The sequence below is a fragment of the Stegostoma tigrinum genome, chromosome 3, assembly GCF_030684315.1.
Source record: "Stegostoma tigrinum isolate sSteTig4 chromosome 3, sSteTig4.hap1, whole genome shotgun sequence".
Taxonomy (NCBI): Eukaryota; Metazoa; Chordata; class Chondrichthyes; order Orectolobiformes; family Stegostomatidae; genus Stegostoma; species Stegostoma tigrinum.
Window position 1 is genome coordinate 32,526,848 of NC_081356.1, and position 20,762 is coordinate 32,547,609.

The 20,762-nt window shown below is 41.0% G+C and overlaps 1 protein-coding gene across 6 annotated transcripts in view; it reads right to left on the minus strand.

Moving 5' to 3' along the window:
* LOC125451012 (paralemmin-2-like) overlaps positions 1-20,762 on the minus strand; it is a 438,977-nt gene that overhangs the window by 187,324 nt on the left and 230,891 nt on the right. For 5 of the 6 annotated variants that reach the window (XM_048527624.2, XM_048527622.2, XM_048527625.2 and 2 more), the window contains one exon: positions 13,086-13,802. In XM_048527624.2, coding sequence (XP_048383581.2) covers positions 13,086-13,802 — 717 coding nt within the window. Of the gene's footprint in view, positions 1-2,084; positions 13,803-20,762 lie in introns of those variants that run through there. The other variant, XM_048527633.2, reaches the window with a different exon arrangement.

Genomic DNA, 20,762 nt, shown 5'->3' on the forward strand with positions numbered 1-20,762 from the left:
TCTTTTCTGAAGCCTTTCAAGTTTCATACCATCCTTCTTTATACAGGGCGAGCAGAATTGTACACAGTATCCCAAAAGTAGAGTAACCAATGTCCTGTACAGCCATAACATGATCTCCTGTCTTCTATACTCAATGCAGTGTGCAATAAAAGCAAGCAGACCAAATGCTTTCTTCACTATCCTATCAACCTGCAGCTCCACTTTCAAGGAACTATGAACTGTACTCCAAGGTCTCTTTGTTCAGCAACACTCCCCAGGACCTTACAGTTAAGTGTGTAAGTTCTGCCCTGATTTGCCTTTCGAAAATGCAATACCTCACATTTATCTAAACTGAACTCCATCTGCCATTCCTTGGCCCATTGGTCCATCTGATGTGGATCCCATTGCATTCCGAGTTAACCTTCTTCACTGTCCACTAGACCTCCAATTTGGGTGCCATCTGCAAACTTACTAACCATACCATACCTCCCACCTTCACATCTAAATCATTTATATAAATGGCAAAAAGCAGTGGTCCCAGTACCAATCTCTGTGGCACAGTCTCCAGTCTGTAAGTAACCCTCCATCACCATCCCTCTGTCTTCTACCTTGGAGCCAGTTCTGCATCTAAATGGCTAGTTCTCCCTGTATTCTATGTGATGCAACCTTGCTAATCAGTCTACCATGAGGAACCTTGTTGAATGCCCTAGTGAAGTGTTGTATTGCTTAAAAGATATACTGCCAATCGTAATTACAGTCTGTAGCTGTGCAGTCCTTCAGTCATGAACCAGTTTCAAACTTATGAATTTAACAAAAGTTATTCTAAATTTGGTAAAGTACATTAAATTTTTGTGTCATTCTCCTTCTTAATTTTTACTTCTGCTGTCAGGGTAAGATAAGGAGAGGTGGGGGAGGCTGATGAGAAACTTAAACACCAGCACAGACCAGTTGGACCGAATGGCCTGTTTGTGCCGTAAATGGTTTGTAATTTTGATTCATATTTCTTTCTTTCTTCATCCCCTTGAGTTGCAAATATTCATTTTATCATACTCTTTTGGAATTTCGAAGAATATTGAATTAATTTGATGCCAGATGTTTGTCTTCTGCCTATTTACGTTTGGTCATATCAACCCTTCCCCTCACCCTTCCAAGTCCTGGTGTTGGCATGGGAGGCTCCTGTTCTGAGGGACTGCTGAAGGGCCTGAACCTCTCACCTGGCTGTTCAATGCAAGTGACAACCAAAACAATGAACTTGAATCCAACACCATGGTGATGTGAGGTGAGGTGAGTTTCCTCACTGCACTTTTAGTGGACTCCTTTTGTGTTAGCTAAGGCTCAATGAGTTTGTCCCAGTCCAAAGATGTGAGTGCATAATGCCTGAAGCACCTGAGGGGAACATAGGGCTACAGGGATGGGTAATTGGATCGCTCCATTAGAGAGGCATTGTGGGCTCGACAGACTCCTCCTGTGCTGTAATAACTCTTTGACTCTAGCTGTGTTGGCCTGTCAGAAGTCTGCCTCATGGCCATATTGTCAAAGGTGCCACCTTTCAGTTGTGGTGGTAAAATTTAGCTCCAACTGCTGCTTGAGGTGGATGTAAAAGATTCCTTCCACTATTGAAAGGACAGCAATAGACGTCTTCCTAATGTCCTTAACCAACCAATATTATGACACATATTACCTGGTCATTATCACATTGCTGGCTGCGGCACCTGACTGCATACTTGTTGCCACATCTCCTACATTTCAATTGTTATGATGCTTCATTTGGGTGTAAAGTGCTTTTAGGCAGCCTTAAATTGTAAAAAGTCGCTGTAATCTTTCTGGTAAATGACCGTCACTTAGTTTTCCCTGAAAAAAAGTCCATATAAGTCAACATCCAAAGAAGCAAAATAAAACAGGCTCATAATTAAGGCTGTTGCTGTGACAGAAACAGTGATAATAGTGACAGATGCGAGCGCAGAGTGGAAGTTAAGGAGGTTAGTAACCTTTTTAGTGACAGCTGTGATATCAGAGTGATGTGCTCCTCTTTTTCTTTGGAGTCTGGAGTGTTCGAAAAAGTGAGAGTTAGAAAGAAAAGTAGCAGAGACTGTCTTGTATCGACATTGTGGAGAGCCAGTTTATTCATATTAATTCTGTACAGAAGAGCAGCTCAGGTTACAGCTTGGCCAGTGGCAGTTTCTCAGAACAGAACAGAACAGTACAAGTACACTTCAGGTTACAGAGTACAGCAGAAAATGCAGCAAGTCCTTACCAGTGTTAGCAATCTATTCCCAATCACTGAGCTCTTTTACATTTGTTTGGGTGTAGCACTTGTTAATGAAGCGAGCTGTTTGCCTTCTTCCCCAAGCAGCCTTACTCCTCATTCTTCTGGGCAACAGCTTTTATGTCTATTTCAGGTTTAACAAAGCTGGTTGGCATGGACGAGTTGGGCTGAAGGATCTGTTTCCGAGCTGTATGACTTTATGATTCTTAAATCATTCACCCTACTGTTTACTCTTTAAAGAGATTTTTGGAGCTATTGCTAATAAATAAATTCTCAGGCAAACAACTGAAAAGCTATCCGTTTGAATGCTGTTTAAACACAGGTCAATACAATGATATCCACTTTGGTGGAGTGGTGGCGGGGGGAAGTGGAGTAGGAATTATTTGGGGAATTAAGATACAGGTAACAAGTAAACAAAACAGAATGCTGTTTCTGTCATTTAGCAATGTTAGCTGGCGACGTTTCTCATGTGGAAAATTAATTGATAAGAGATGAGGCAGTCAAAGACAATTAGCATGTAACCCTGTTTTACGTGGAATTTTAGAAACCTGAAAGCAGACTCAATAAGTTGCAGCTTTTTCATAGTGTAGTACTGACTCCTGCCCCTGCAGTGTTTTGCTGGAAAAATAAGGTGGAACTTTTCTTCCAATGCTATCCACTTACTGCTCAAGGTTGAATTTCACTAGAGTAGTACGGTGTATGAAATGGCCAGAAGGGAAGTCAAGTTTCTCCTTGCATTTCTGGAAGAATTTAAAGGTAATGGTGCCATTTTAAGACCTGTGATCCAAATATCATAGGCATTCTGAAGGGGCTAGACTGGGCTTGACATGATGAGGTTGGTTGCATGGCTGGGAAACCTAAAACACAGCTTCAGCATAAAACATTCATCATTTAGGACTGATATGAGTAGTTATTTCTTGACTCAGAAGGTTGTGAACCTTCATAATGCTCTACACGCAAAAGATTATGAACATTCCATCATTTGAGTACATTTATGGTAGAGGTGGGTAGACTTTTCTCAGTGTTTCAAGAGATAGGTGGAGTATTTGAACAAGTGGAATTGAGATAGATCAGGCACGATCATATTGAATAATTGAGCTATTTGAGGGTGCAAGTGATCTTCGTATGCTCCTAATTTTATAGTAGTGGCCAATGGTACCCATCATGCTGGTTTTTGACCTCAAAGCCTGGCTGTAGCTAGTATATGGATCCATATAAACATGCATTAAACCTATGTTGTGCTAATTATTGGTTGAACAGAGTGAATTAAATTGAAGTTGTATATTGGCATGAAGCTTACTTTTGATCTGATAAGTGGACAACAATGTGCATGACAAGGGAACATTTGCTTCTTATTAATCTGAGAAGGCAGTTACCTTCCTTCCCTGTAATTTTATCCTCTCCTTTCATCATCTGCCTTGCAATAGTTGGCCAGATTGCCATCCTTCAGGTATAGGCCTCATTGGAAAGTTACGGTGGTCTATTTCACCAATGTGAGCCATCATGATGAGTTTAATCCTATGGTAACCAGGCATTGTACACACCTGACCTTTCCAGTAAGAGTCAATTGAATGTGATCAACAAACAGGAGCTCTGAGTGACTGTTGCTCTGGTCCATTCCAGCACCTCTATTACTTCCTCGGTTGAAGGTTGCTGGCTTCCTGGGTTTGTCTGTCTCAACACTGTGCCTGAGACAAACATCCCAAGTCAGTTTGCAGCTAATCTATAATCTAAAATGAAACTCCTGGTGCTACGCTGACAGGGTGCTACACTGTCAGAGAGCTACACTGTCAGAGATACTGTCTTTTGGATGCAAAGCTAAATCAACGCCCCATCTGCCCCATAAGGTACATTTAAAAGATCTCAGGATGCTATGTTAAATAAGAATAGGGGAGTTTTCACACTGTCTTTGTCTATATCTAACCCTCAATCAACGTCACTGAAACAAACTATTTATTGCTGTTTGGGACCTTGCTGTGTACAAATTGGCTGCCATGTACCTTACATTACAATGGTGATGATACTTCAAACTTACCTTCATTGGCTCTGAAGGACTTGGAGATGTCTTGAGGTTGTGAAAGGTGCTATAAAAATGCAAGCCTTATGTTCAATTTTTCTATCCAAGGTTGCAATGGTTTGAAAAGCTGACAACTCTTGCTGCTAACTGAGTGTAAATTAATATTTTTCTGAATGGCTTTTATTTAAGATGTGAAATTGGGTATTTTTATAATTCAAAATGGAGATAAACCAAGGAAGTAAATAAATGTGATAATGGGAACTGCAGATGCTGGAGAACCCAAGATAACAAAGTATGAAGCTGGATGCACACAGCAGGCCCAGCAGCATCTCAGGAGCACAATTGCTTGGCCTGCTGTGTTCATCCAGCTTCACACTTTGTTATCTTGAAGTAAATAAATGTTTATTTCTATTGTACATGTACTGGAATTTTGGCATTAACAAATAAGGGTGTTTAATATTTTCATAAAATAAATTAACAGCAAAACTTTAAATATTCTGAAAACTATGGCAGCTCCACGAAATCAATTGCTAGCTCCAACAAGTACAAGCCTTAGTCCCATCACTACAGCTCAGCTCTGCCTGCTACAGGATTGGCACTGTCTACAACATCTTTCACTATATTGATTGCTATCCTGGTTCCACCCACTGCCACTTTACCATCATGTAATACATACTTAACCCATTGACTACCCCTTTAGCTGCTACCACAACTTAATAAATCCCAACCAGCCAAGCACCATCAACTATCCCTTTAGATCCCATGTCTACTTAATAAATTGCAACCAGTTGAGCCCCTTGCCACTACGCATAAATCCCTGAAGAACCTACACTTGTTACTGCTTTTGTACATGCTAGTCAAGACAAAGCCTTGGTGAAGGAAATTATGCAAAAAGGCCATTATCATCAAGGCAAAGCTCTTGAATAGAACAATTCAGGAGAAAATGGAGGTAGGAACGAAAATTGTATACTAATACCATTAATTCTGACTGTAGTTATAGTATAAAATAATGTCACTTAAATAAAGTTTGCACCTGATTAAGAATAAAACTCCAAAATGTGAAGGAACAATCGAGCTTAAGAAGGTAGGAATTGTATTATTATAGCTTCTTAAATAACCTCAAGCCATGCCACTTGGATTTGCAGTGTCTTCTGTACCACAGGAGATCAGGATGGATTTTCATTCACATCCATTCACTACTTGCCGTAGCCCTTCTGGCTAAATAAATTGTGCCAGTCAGGAGTGTGATACATCTCGCCTTTTACACTTTTTCAGACATTTGAGTACAAGTTTCAGTTTGTTAACAATGATGTTCGTTCTGCTGAATGCAGCACAGAAATAAAGTTTGCTTGGAATATTTCGCTTGAATGGGGCAGTATTAAAAGTTCCTGTGACAGAAGGGTACTGGTATCTATGCCATAGAAATGAAACTCTCTATTCCCTCCCCCAGCCATCCCATCAACTAACTGCTAACATTTTAAACAATAGCGCGAATATTACTTTTGGTAAATGATTTTTGAAACTGTGTGGTGGTAAAGTGTCATGGATCTTTCAGGTGTTGAATAATTGAGATGTTCATTCGGGTATACACACAAACCCTTGGCTATCTCTGTTTATGAGATACTAATTCTAAATATAAATTAAGACCTGTAAACATAAAAGATGCTTGAATTTTAAATGTCATTCTCTGAGGAATTACTTTTTGGAAATCAACACTAACATTGGTAAAAAGTTGGTTGGAAGTATTTTTATACAATTTCAATTTGAAGGATGTTAAGAAATATCTACATTTGTATTACACCCAGAATTTTAAATCAAATCTAATGAGTCACAATGTTCGAGATCAGATCTGATTCCACTGGGCTTTTCAACACAATTGTCACCAGTAATCTCAGAGAATAACAATTTATCAGCATCTTCACTGGGATGATCCTTTGTACATGCGGTGAGATTTACCTACTTGAGCCCACAGGTGGGTTTTGCAGATATCTTTGGATTGCTTTCTAGTGCCAACCTTATTTCTGGAGGTGGGGAGTAGGGCATTGTGATTTTACGCAGAGGTGTTCCCTTGTTAGGCACAGAGACAAGTTTGCATCAAGTTAAGGGGGACTGGCAGGTGGTTCGCAAATACAGAAAACAAATCAGATTCTTTATAGACTGAAAGGAACAGCAGGTTGCAAGAAAGGGTTGGGAAAGGAATAGGTGCTTTGAGACAGAGGCTCCCTCGCTCTCCAACTGTTTAAAGTTTAAATAAAATAAAAGCGTAGGAGACTGGGCTAACACTGTGGCCTAGGAGTGAGGGGAAATTCCCTCTGGCTGCTTCTAAATCTAAACAGGAAAGGAGGGTCTCTGGGCTGACTGAAATATGGCTCCTCACCTCCCTGCAGAGAGGCCATCATCCAGTGTCTAAACTGGTGCCTGTTGCATGCAAGTGGACACCCTGTCCTGCAGAAATGGACCAGAGCTGGGATGGAGCTGAAGAGCTAGCTTGCTGAGATGCATAGCCGTTTTTAATTCTTGACCATAATCCCAGGCCCACAATAGGCCAAAGGTCCAACCCTTGGATTGTGGTTTTCAAATTTTGAATCCAAATTTTCCTTTGATCAAGTTTAAACAAGAACACATTGCCAGATTGGAGGTGCAGTTACATCATTGCATTTCAATCATTTGGAGTCACTTACACTCCATAACAGCAGAATGGTGATGTCTAGGAACACATGCTCCATGGCTCTGTGGGATCATCAATCAAAGAGTCGAAGCCCTGAGATATTTTAACAATGCACCTGTCTCCATTTCAGTGGTCTGCAAGTTCCCTTGGGAGTTTTAGGAAAAGCCTTTCAGTTCAAACAGCTCAGCAAAGAAATTTCTACTACAGATGGAGGATCAAAGCACAAGGTTACATACCCCCCATATTTTTAGTGTAAGAATTAGGCAGATGACTGAAATTTAATGGCTTGCCAAAAATAAATCACTTGTGGTAATCCATGTGTACATATGGAATTTTGCAATGAGTTATATCAAGTCAAGTTAATATGTGCCTTGCTTGTGGTTTCTCGTGGTATGTAGACTCTCTATGATCACTATCCTATCCATGCATACACAGGGATTGGCCAATAAAAACTATATTGTCCTACTTCTTATGCATCTGAATAATTTAATGTAGAATGACTGCAGACAATAATGACCCAGAAAATCACAATTTTGCATCTTACAAGTCCTTCATTCATGCAAATCTTATTTCACGCAAAATATTGATGATAGTGTTTTACTTCTTACTGTCCTAAAAGTTGCATGAATTTAGTCCCTTTCTTATCTATTCCACCTCAGGATAACCTCACCTTTTCTCTTTAGTCCCGATTTTGAGAGGCAGACCTTAATGTTCTTTAGTCGCCTTATTGGAGCTCTGCTTGTGCAACCTTTCAAAAAACATCCCCTAATAATTATTTACCCTTCCTCGTGCAAATAACTCAGGCTACAAATTCTGTACTGTAGGCAATGTTTAAGTGTTATTGTCAGTGGAGGATTGTGATTTGCATCTATCTTGAAACAGCTTATTGTATTTTTAAGTTTTTCAATTGGATAATAATTTCCGAGGGAAAGTGTATGGTAGACATCTGGAATGAATGACCTGAAAAAGCATTGGAAGCAGATTTGAGAGAGGGAGGGAAGATAAAAATATTTGCAAAACTACTGGGAAAGAGAATGGGAGTGAGCTTAATTGGGTAGCTCTTTCAAAGAGCCAGCACAAACACAATGGGATGTGCATTAATATACGATGGTTACGATATTAAAATAGTGTTATTGCTTATGGTATTGTGTGCCCAAGTAGTTTTCTTCAGACTGACACAACAGTGTGTACATAACAAGTAATCATAGCTGCCTGCAATGTGCCTAGAGACCTTATGATATGGTCATTTGAACAGTCTCCAGAAGTTAAGTACTTATTACGTGACATCAAATTGGTAAACTGGAGTCTTCAGCTTTGACCAATTGGAGGGAGATATCCAGGAAAAAAAAAATCATTTGAGTTTTGCATTGGTTTTCACCCATAACTGGAATTAGTTTCAATACCTGTCTCTTCAACATTAATAGGCTTGTGAGACTATTTTCTTTTGGTGCTTTAAGCCAGAAGGTCATGTGTTCATGTCCTACTCCAGAGATGTGAGAGGTAATTTAGGCTGGCACTCCTAGTTCTGTGCTGATGCTGTATTGAGGTGTCACCTTTTGGTTGCAGTGCAGTAAACCATAGCCCAGTTTAACCTCGTAGCTGGACAAATTGCAAAGTGACTAATTTGAAGACAAGCAGGGGAGTTATCCCTGGTGTGCTCACCAGTATTCATACCTCAGTTGACATCACGGAAACTGGTGATCTTGTCATTATGACATTACTGCCTATGGAATTTATTTTGAAAATAATGGCTGCCTTTCCAGCTCAAAATGAGTGACTACACATTAAAATGTACTTAAATGACTATTAGTTAGCACTTTGGGACATCCTGATCTCGCAAAAGAGGCAATAAAATTGCATGTCTTTTATACAGTCATCAAAGACTAATGATAAATTTTGAGAGATACAATTTGAACAAGGCAGAATTCTAACCTGGAAGAAGTTGGGATTAAATTAATTGAGGCAATTTCATCCTCAGCAGGGTGTTCTTAACATATTTCAGTTAAGTTGTTCAGTGTGCAATATGGTGAGGAGTTGGTGAAAATTGCTTAGGCAGTAAAAAGCTTTTGAGGATTGAATTAACAGTTCCATACCCTCACTAACAGTTGACGGGTGTGTGTGTTGAAGTCAGAGCTCCTTCAGGGATTTACCTCACTGCACTGTAGAGATTTGGGAGCATTGATTTAGACTAGTAATACAGTAGAGTTAAACTAGAAGTCCAGTGACATGATTTGAACTCCCATTATGGCTGCAGAGAAATCTGAATCAGATTAATTGAATAATTCTGGAGTACCAAGCTAATATTAGTAGCGGTAACCACAAACGGCTGGGTTACTGCAAGAAACATATTTTGTTCTTTAATGTCTTTCTGAGAAAGAAACCGACTATTCTCACTGGCTCTGTGTGCCTCTGGACCCAGAGCAATGTGATTGATTGTTAACTATACTCGGAAATGGCCAACCAAGCCACCTTGATTTGCACAAATAGAGATGGGCAATAAGTACGAGCCTTGCCAATGATGATAACACAAATAAAAACTATTTTGAAATTATGCACAATTCCACCTGACATTTTATGTCAAAAGCCCAATTTTGTGAACGTTTGAATGTTAGTAGTGCTCAAAAGAATAATTATTGGAGCTGGGTTGGGAGATTGTGAAATAAACTGCTGTCACCGAACAGGATGGGATGCTTGTGAAAGCTGCAGTGGGTGCTAGGTGGTATTAAGGCTGAGTGTATGTAAAAGAGCTCCTTGGGATTGGCACTAAAGGAAGAGAGCATAGAGAACAATAACTGTACATTGCGTTGAACTTTTTAGAAACAGCAGGAGTCACTATGTTATGCTCTGGAATATAATACTTTCTTTAAAAAAGGAAAGAAATGAAAAGTAGAAATATCATATATAAACTGCAATAGAACAAGGTACAAAATGGTCACTTCAAAGACACCCTTTAGATAAAACAACCATGTTAGTTGCGATGCAAATATGTTCCAGAAAAAATGATCATACAGTAGAATCAGGATTGTGTTTAAAAGTAGGAAATTCACAACTTTTAGAGAGGTGAAGATGGGGAAAAGTCCATCCTCATTAACAAGATATTAGTTGACAACCATTTTATAATATATAATTGTACATTCAAATACAGTTAATAAAATTGAAACTTGGCAAAACCCTTTATCATGTAGAGGAGAAAAGAAAATAGGCACAGTCACTAAAAGGCATCATAGAAAATCAATGGCTGCTTCTCATTGTTAGTTTTTCATCCATTGTGCTCAGTGAAAGCTTCTGCAATCCAGACGCTGTGAACTGGGAGGGGCTCGCAGGGGGAAACCAATCATATTATACGAGATGCCATATATCAGCAAACTTATGAACCACTCCACCTCTGCAGGCAGCTGATCCGATCTCAGTCACATTAGCCTTGCCATTCATTCTCACTGATCCGGGGCACTGGGATCACACTGCAAAGCACTGCATGCCAGTTGGCACAATTGAGGTTGGTGGAAAAAGGCACTATGATTCTATAAAAATGATATTATTCACTTCTTATCGTTATAAAACCCTTACAAAACCAAGACCAAGACTGATTCACAAATTGTTAAGTGGAATCCAGAAAAGGGGAAAACAAAAGTTTCAGACTATCCTTTCAGAAAACACAAAAAAAACTTTCGGATCTAGCAGCTTGCATAGAATGGTTGGATAGCCGATATCTTGAGAGCCCAATGGAACAAGATATTGAGACAGCAATGGTTGAGGGCAATTGTTGGTGAAGGGTAGATTTTGACTTTGTGCCAGAGCCTGAAGGGGACTGTTTTACATCTCTCTCCTTTTTATTACAATGACTTCAATTGAAGCAGCCAATTTGCTATTGCGGTTTTACACGTTGCTCCCTCATTACTTTACGCTGCATTGCCATTAAAAGCCTCAAAGTCATAGATAAGTGTTTGTAATTTATTGACTAGCTTAACCATGACAGACACGGCCAACATTATAAAGATTACTCTATGCACAAATTTTCATCCAGAAAGCTGGCTTCCCCTGTGGCAATGTTGTCTGCTTTTTGAATATTCTTTCAAATTTTACTACCAGGCCACCGGATTTGAAAACCTTCCACCTCAAAACTCTGTCCTATCAGCTGCTCTGACACTGTTCAAGTCCGATTTGCACATTGAAGGAGAATCCCCAGCCTGTTTTTCAACCCTCCTCTTGCCCACCCTCTTTATATGGTCTCTGCACACCCTGGAATTATATATGACTCTACAGAAAAGTGTGTCAGAAATGTCATTAAACAGTGCAACTTGTAAAATGTTTTCACTAACACCTTTTTGATACAGTATATTGTGGCAGCTTTTCATCTAGTGGCTCTTAGGAATTAAACCTCAGTTAAATATAGGACAGCTAGTGGCCGTTTTCTGAGGTTGCTGATGAATATATTAATTGTATTCTAATTATCCATAGGGACTTTATGACAAGATGTTCACCTTCCTAGGATTTGACCTGCAGGCTTTCTTTGACAATGGATAAGATTTGCAGCATATGTCACTTCTAGATCTGTTGCTAAAAGAGATTTTGGAATGAATTCTTCACGCCTGTTAAATGTATCTGGTGTGATTAATGCTCAGTGAGGCTCCATTATTTGTGCTGCACTTATTTGATGTACATTAGGCAGTTTTTTCAACATGATCATGGCCATAATGATCCAGCACACATATCTGGATTAGTTTAAAGAGTTGATGAGAAATGAAAGTTGCCAGTACACTGCTGTGCAATAGTTGATGCACAACTCACTTAGAAAATGGTGTCTTTGTGTAATAGTGTAAATTGCATAATAGAGAATCGACAGCCTGAGTTCCATCTCTCCTAACGAATGTTTTAATTCCCTTTGGCTGTTGACTCACCATCACCTGTTTACAGCCAGACAAAGACATGTGAACTAACTGGAGGGTCTGAGCCCCGTCGCACTAGACAACTTCCCAGCAGTAGAACTAGAATGCAATTGGGTAAATTCATTCTTGTTCTTTGCCAACTGAAGCACATTCAACAGCTGCAATAATGTTGGAGAAACAGACAGCTTGTAACTAAGATTTGTAACCCTCTGATCTGCTATGCTTAACGTTGAGTTCAGCTATACACTCATTTGCCGGGATATGGATACTAATGACGTAAGGAAAGTATTTTTCCTTCCCATTCAATCCTTACCCCACCCCATTCTTTCAGTAAATTGGAAACAATCTCTATTGTACTCTCATGAGTTCATCAATGGCAGAGACGGGTGGGGACAGAAGGACTCAGAATGAATATGTCTACTTTTAAAATTTACTCAGGAAAATATAACATTGAAAGGAAATTGTGAAGCCTTTTATACCTAACTGTTTTACACCATTTCAACAGGAAGGAATTGAAATGAACCAGGCCTTTTGGAGAAGAAAATTTCAAATTATGCAGGAAATGTGAATAGGGTGGTATGATTGAGGGTGAGCGTAGAAAGAATGGAGCCCCAGATCCTGCTGATTGCAAAATTAATTATTACCCATGTGTCTTATCATGATGCAGGCACACAGTTAATGGGCTATTGCATTTCTGTCCTTATCATTGGCAACTTCCAGATTCTCATACTTTGCTTCGCTGAAGTCATGTTCCGTTATCAAAGAAGTAAGGGCCTTAGATATAGGACGGTCACAAATAAATCCGATAAAGTCATTAAGTGGAGCATCTTTTATCTGGAGTGTTTAGAATGTACATTTGCTACCACATAGAAGATTTGAGGCAAAAAGGGAGACTTAAATGCAGAGGGAGAAAGGAATAGAAAATCTAGTAGGTAAGATTAGATGAAGTGAGAGGAGACTTTGGTGGGACATAAACACCAGAATGGACCAGTTGCACTGAATGGCCTATTTCTATGTTGTAAAATTCTTTCGACGTCTCAAAACAGTAATGCTGGCCTGGGTGGTGGTTATGCTATGGTTTGTCAAACATTAAACAAAGAATTTATAGTGAAGTAAGGGAGGAGAGAGGAAACAGCTGCTCCCAGTTCACATACTGGCAGAGTGATCAGTAAAACGAGGTTAAAGTCAATAAGAGATAGTGTGACTATAAAGGCGAGAGAGGTGGTCACATGACAGTACAGCACTTACAATGCTTTTTCTTGTCAGTACCTGTGGCTGGCTCTGTTCCAGTGTCTGTCCCTTCATTCTCCTCTGCTGAGAGTGTCTCTGAAGCCTCAGTCATGGACTTCCCAGCCACCAATTCGGCTGCATTGCCATCTACTGTGGAGACGTCTGTCACTGTCTTCTCTCGCAATGACTTCTCGTCATCTTCGTCGATCAGCACCAGCTCTGCTTGGATGGCGCCCTCGTAGCCCAGCAGTTTGTTTGTTTCCTCCTCATCCTCCACATTCTGATAGCCCATGAAGATCATCGTCACTGGATGCTCAGCACTGGCCTTAGGAGCCTCTCCAGTTGGAATCTGATGGATTGCTTTCCCTGCATGATGTGCTTTAGGAACCATTTCCAATTTAGCTTCCTTGTGGATCATATCTTTCTTAAGTCCACTATCTCCGGGACTCCTGGTATTATCAGGGGATGCACTACTCTTTGATATAGTCAGCGATTCAGGCAAATATTTGCTGCCACTCACATTTTTTCTCCCCGCTCTGTGTTTTAATTGATCTACTTCTGACGTAGTTAGGTGATGCACTCCATTCTCCACCACTGCACTTCCAGAACATACCTCATACACAACTTTGCTTCCATTATCATACACCGCAACCCCTCTCTGATGAACTCCCTCAGTATTCAAGGGAGCTGTGGAGAGAATCTTGGTTTCTCCTGTCAGTTTGTCCTTCTGTACATTGACCTCCATGGCATACATTGCTGGAATATCAAAAACATGTATATTAAAGGATCTGATAGTCTTACATTGGAAAACCAATCAAGGATTACGCTCAAAGTTCTTTCAAAGCTAAAGGTAGAGTTTCCAGTTGGGTTAAATCGACAATATAGGCACAAATTTCACTTGAAGTTGCACTAGTTTTAAGCAGTTCCGCTTTCTTGATTTTCTGCTTGAACTCATTTGCATATTGCTAAACAAAGCTCTGCAGTAAACCAGTGCAATTGGACAATGTTTTAGAACGTAATTTTTTCTAAAAAGGTTCCTACTTTAAAATATATTCCTTGACATGTGATGCTAAGGAAGTGATGCTTAACCTCTACAAACCATTGGTCAGACCACACTTGGAGTGCTGTGTTCAGTTCTGGGCATCTCATTGAAGGAATGACGTTAAAGTCTTGGAGAGGGAACAAAAGAGATTGACTACAATGATATCAGGAATGAAAGATTTTAGTTGCAAGGGAAGATTGGAGAAATTGAGCACATTCTCCTTGGAGCAAAGAAGATGAAGAGGTGGCTTTATCGAGGAGTTCAAAATTATGAACAATTTTGATCGGGTAAGGAACGATATTGGGGTCATAATTTCAAGATTGTCAGCAAGAGAACTAGGAGTGAGATGAGGAGAAACATCTTCATCGTCTTTAACGTTATTAGGATTTGGAATGCACTGCTTTGGCGGCTGTTGGAGGTATATTCCACAGGAGGTTTCAAAGGAAAGCTGGATATTTATTTAAAAGTGGTAAAGCTAGAGAGATACAGATGTAGGGCTGGAGAATGGGACTAGCTGGGTAGCTCTGTCAGGAGCTGGCACAGACATGATGTGCTAAGTGGGTTTCTTCAGTCCTGTAAAATCCTGATTCTATACTTAGGAATGGTGACCTGGTGAAATTTGATTAATACAATTGAAAATTATCCCAAATAATAAGCATTTGGATCAGTGTCCAGTGAGTAAACTAGTATTAAGTAACTGAAATAATTTTTAAGAAAAACTGTACAAAACAATTTAATCATTCTTTTCTCATGCACAAAAACCATCTCTTTAGTAAATTGGAAGGAAAAGTCCTATTCAAAACCTTGTAAGTCACTCCTGCTAACATCCTTGCACAAGAAAGAGCCAGCGTAATGTTTGGAGTTTGGTTCAGGGACTGCAACACAAATGACATTTGAAAATTCACTATGGTGATTGATTTGCTTTCAGGTCTGACCAATTTTTGTGGGTGGTGCTAGTTACCAGTGCAATACTTTTCCAATCATCAAATCAAACTGGGAATTGAGCTGGGCCGCACATAAAATCTTACAATTTTTGTGTATGTTCGAATGAATTTGGGTGAATTGCACAGGAAAGGAAATACAATGCAACCTGTGGAAAAACTCTAGGCCCACATTTTTTGTTCCGTACTGTATTTCTTTGCTTTCTTAAAATTTCTACATAGTCTCATGGAAATTCTTTGTATAAATAGTGGCAAAGGATAATATGTTAAATGTAAGCTTTGACAGCAGTGAAAGCTCATTGAAACACCTAGCATTAACATTGGTAGAGGTGGACCATATCAAGTTAAAGATGTGCCAAGAGAGTAATATTACAACTGAATTATATGTTCAATTTTGGCTGTTCTGATGATAACTTATCAAGAGGAACTTTCTACTACAGTTGCTCATCTTCATGGCAATGTGTGCACGTTGGAATTGTAGACATTTGCAGCGTGAGGTATCTTTGTTAAGCAAGATACTAGCTTTGTTCTGATATCTGTTCATTTCATAATGGATCTGCAGTTTGGTCTCAACATTATTTTGCAACATCCAGAAGTGCAAATGAAGGCACCAACCCTTCTACTTATTTGGCTGATAACGATGGAAACAAAGGAGAAGTGAGATGTGCAGAGGGTATGAGAGGGAATTCTGAAGCTTAGTGCCTGAGCAGCTGAAGGTACAGCCAGCAATGTGGAATGAATGAAATTCAGCTGGCATTAGAGGAACACAGATGTCTCAGAGGTTTGTAGGGCTGCAGGAGATTGCTGACTGTAGAGAATGTTAAGGATGAGACCCTGGAGGAATGATCTGATTGTAAGATCAATGACCCATGAAGAAAGGTTAAAAGCAGCCTCTGGGGAAGGTATGTTAAATAATAGGTTTTAACACTAAAGATATAACAAATGTTGTAGTGTAGCATGTTGTTGCATTTCAATCATAAACATCCTGTAAAAATCAAGATGTTGCAAGTACACATACGAGAAAGCATTTTTACATTGAGTCTATAATAGTACCTATGTCTGAGCCAGAAAGCCCAGGCTCAAGAGTCACCTGCTCCAGAAATGTGCAAAAACATTTCTGAAAGGTTGGCTAGAAAATATCTACAGTAGACAATCAGGTATTCCACCCAATTTATCAATGCTGGCGTTTATATTCAACACAAACAACCCCGAGCCTTCTTTCTAACTTAGTTGAGAATGAACTTCAAATAAAAATTGATAAATGCCTTGAATCATCTGATAAGGCTGGGAGAGAGGCAGCTTTTAAACAAAAGGAAAGTTGAACGTTAGGCTGAGATAGTTAGATTATCAAAGGGACAAGCTTCAGATGAATAGTGGTTTATTCAGTGCCCTATGTTGTTAAATATCAATTATAGCAAAAAGAACTCTGTCTTGTTTACAATGTACATTTTTCATGCACTTGTTTAAGGATTGCGACCAAATATAGAGAACCTAGAATGGTAGTAAGATACATTCAGGACACTTGCTCAGTACCAGAGTATTCTTTTAATTCAGGATAATTAAAACTATAACATGCACAAGTATAAACTGTGAGTTAATGAGTAGCAGGAGATAATGGGAACTGCAGATGCTGGAGAATCCGAGATAACAAAGTGTGGAGCTGGATGAACACAGCAGGCCAAGCAGCATCTCAGGATCACTAAAGCTGACGTTTCAGGCCTAGACTCTCATCAGAAAAGGGGGATGGGTAGAGGATTCTGAAATAAAAAGGGAGAGAGGGGGAGGCAGATTGAAGATGGATAGAGGAGAAGATAGGTGGAGAGGAGAGTATGGGTGGAGACGTAGGGAGGGGATAGGTCAGTCAGGGAGGACAGACAGGTCAAGCGGGCGGGATGAGGTTAGTAGGTAGGAAATGGAGGTGCGGCTTGAGGTGGGAGGAGAGGATAGGTGAGAGGAAGAACAGGTTAGGCAGGTGGGGAGGAGCTGGGCTGATTTTGGGATGCAGTGGGGGGAAGGGAGATTTTGAAGCTGGTGAAATCTACATTGATACCATTGGGCTGCAGGGTTTCCAAGCGGAATATGAGTTGCTGTTCCTGCAACCTATGGGTGGCATCATTCTGGCACTGCAGGAGGCCCATGATGGACATGTTGTCTAAGGAATGGGAGGGGGAGTTGAAATTGTTTGCAGCTGGGAGGTGCAGTTGTTTATTGTGAACCGAACGTAGGTGTTCTGCAAAGCGGTCCCCAAGCCTCTGCTTGGTTTCCCCAATGTAGAGGAAGCCGCACTGCGTACAGTGGATGCAGTACACCACATTGGCAGATGTGCAGGTGAACATCTGCTTGATGTGGAAAGTCACCTTGGGGCCTGGGATGGGGGTGAGGGAGGAGGTGTGGGGGCAAGTGTAGCACTTCCTGCGGTTGCAGGGGAAGGTGTCGGGTGTGGTGGGGTTGGAGGGGAGTGTGGAGCGGACACGGGAGTAGCGGCGAGAGTGGTCTCTCCGGAAGGCAGACAAGGGTGGGGTTGGAAAAAGGTCTTTAGTGGTGGGGTCAGATTGTAGATGGTGGAAGTGTCAGAGGATGATGCGTTGGATCCGGAGGTTGGTGGGGTGGTGTGTGAGGACTAGGAGGATTCTCTTCTGCGAGGCAGATGAGGGTGTTGGTGGAGGGAGACTGGCCAGGTCTGTGGGACAGGAAGAAGCCTTTAGGCCATCTGCATGGGGAATGCAGGTGTATGGGGACTGGATGTCCACGGTGAAATTGAGGTCTTGGGGACCGTGGAATTCGAGGTTCTGGAGGAGGTGGAGGGCTTGGGTGGTATCACAGACGTTGGTAGGGAGTTCCTGGACCAAGGGGGAGAAAATGGAGTCCAGATAGGTGGAGACGAGTTTGGTAGGGCAGGAACAGGTGGAGACAATGGGTCGACCAGGGCAGGTGGGTTTGTGGATTTTGGGAAGGAGGTAGAAGTGGGCAGTGCGAGGTTGGGGAACAATGAGGTTGGAGGCTGTGGGTGGGAGGTCACTAAAGGTGATGAGATTGTGCATGGCTTGGGAGATGATGGTTTGGTGCTCGGGGGTGGGTCATGATCAGGAGAGCGGTAGGAGGCGATGCCGGAAAGTTGGCGTCTGGCCTCGGCGATGTAGAGGTCAGTGCGCCATACTACAACTGCGCCTCCCTTGTCTGCGGGTTTGAGGGTTAATGAGTAGCACTCTTGCTTTAGGATCAGGAGGTTGTCGGTTCATGTCCCATGTGATTATTTGAGTGCAGGAATCAAAGCTGACATCACTGAGGGAATAACAAAGTGTGGAGCTGGATGAACACAGCAGGCCAAACAGCATCTTAGGAGCACTGCTTGGCCTGCTGTGTTCATCCAGCTCCACACTTTGTTATCTTGGATTCTCCAGCATCTGCAGTTCCTATTATCACTGAGGGAATGTTGAGCTGTCAGAGGTGCTGATTTTTGGATGAGACGTGAACCAAGGCTCCAGTTGGCCCTCTCAGGGGGATTCCATGCTGATATATTAAATATGAGCAGGGAAGCTATCCCTAATGCTCTGGTAAATATTCATCTCTCAATCAGCATCATAAAAACAGATTACACAGCTATTACCACACCTTTGTGTGGGGGAAAATACTGGGTTCAAATTCCAACATTATAAGAATAACGATAGTTAAAAACTACTTCCATGGTTGTAATGTGCTTTGAGCCATCTGGCAGCTGTGGAAAGTGCTACATAAATGCAAGTACTTCATTATACTTTCAGACTGCAGATCTGAGAGCTCCAAGTTCAGCATCTGGTCAGTGTGGAATTGGAGAAGCTTAGTTGGAGTCCAATTGTGGGGAGACTACAGATGGCCACAGCAGTTTCAGGTAAAAAGATGGGCAAACAAAATTCAGTCGTGATTGCTGGTCAATAAACAAGGTGCTCTTCTCGAAAAGACGTGGGGTTAGGACACAACTGATGCAGTGACTGGCACTTACTGTGTAAGGCCCGCATACCTATCGTGATCATTGGAGACAATTAGAGGGCTAGAATAAATAACTGCCTCTATCCTGGTCCATCAGGACATTGCAAACCTTCCTATTTTCTCTGTTGTTTTATTACAGGATCTCACAGCACAGCAGGAGGCAACTCAGCTCATTTGTCTGCAATAGCTCTTTGAACAAGTTATCCAATTAGTCCCACACTTTCCCCACAGTTTGCAAATTTTCTCCTCTTCAAGTGTTCATCTAATTGTCTTTTTAAAGTCATTATTGTATCTGCTTCACCCCTTTCAGACGGTGCACAGTTCTGAATTAAAATGTTTCAGGAACAGGTCAAAGACCAGGTTAAGGGCCAACATCACGGACCAGGTTAAGGGCCAACATCACGGTTTCTTGGGAGAACACAGAACATATGTAGATGTCCTGGTGATGTAGTGAAATGCACAGGGTCTCAGTCTCTTTTGCCCAACTGTTTCCTCATGCCTGGGAATTGTTAATATGGTTTGTCAGCAACTTTATCCTCTCCCAGGCTGCAGGCGCTGTTTGAAGCCTAGCGGGTCACAGTTATGCACTTTGGCAGGAGGCATAGACAAGCTCAAAATTATTTGAATGGAGAAAGCTTGTGGAAAGTTGCAGCCCAAAAGAACTTGTGCATAAGTCACAAATAGCTAGTAAAGACATTTGGAAGGTAATAAGAAAGGCAAATGGTCAATTAGCCTCTATTTCAAAGAAAATGGAGTTTATAAATAGTGAATTCTTGCTACGATTAAATAAAATACTAGTTAGACTGCACCTACATATTGTGAATAGTCTTCATCCCATTATCTAAGGAAAGATATTGGTATTGGTTGCCAAAGTTTACTGGTTTGATTCTAGAGGGAGGGATTTTCTTACGAGAGGAAGTTGAGTAGGTTAGGCCTGCACTTATTGGATTTTAGAAAAACAAGTGGCAACATCATTGAAACGTACAAGATTCTTATGGAGCTTGAGAGGATAGATGCAAAAAGATTGTTTCCCCTTCTGGGAAAGTGCAGGACCAGAGGGCATGATCTCAGAGTTAAGCAGAAGCCCAGTTAGGACAGGAGTGAAGAGAAATTTCTTCTCGCAAGGATAGTGAATTTATGGAATGCTTCATAGCAAAGGTCTGTAGAGGTTGGGTCATTAAGGTATATTCAAGGCTGAAGCAGACAGATTTGTGATCAGCAAGAGCTGGTGTTATGGGGAAAAGGCAAGAAAGTGGATTTGAGGATTATCAGATGAGCTGAATGGCCAAACAGACTCGACAGGCTGAATAATTTACTTCTGTTCCAACGTCTCATGGATCTATAATAACTCAGTGTGTAAAAACAACCACTCATCATCTTGCTTCTGGTTCTTCTGCCATTACCTTTAAGCTATGCCCTCTAGTTCCTTATTCTCCTGCTTCTGGAAATAATTTCCCCTTCCATAGAAACCCTTCAAAATGTTGAAAACCTTCAGTAAATCTCCCCTTCACCTTCACTGCTGGAAAGAATAACACCTTCAGCTTCTCCAGTCTCTGTAAGCCACTGAAGTCCCTCTCCTTTAAGTTTGAGGCTCAGAATTTGATATCATATTATAATGGAGGCCAAGGCTATATTTCATAAATGATTAACATAACCTCTTTGCTTTTGTACTGGATTCCTCGATTAATAAATTCGCAGATCGTGTGTCTTAACATCCTTCTCAACTTGCTCTGCCGCCTTCAATGATTTCAGTACATAGAACCCCAA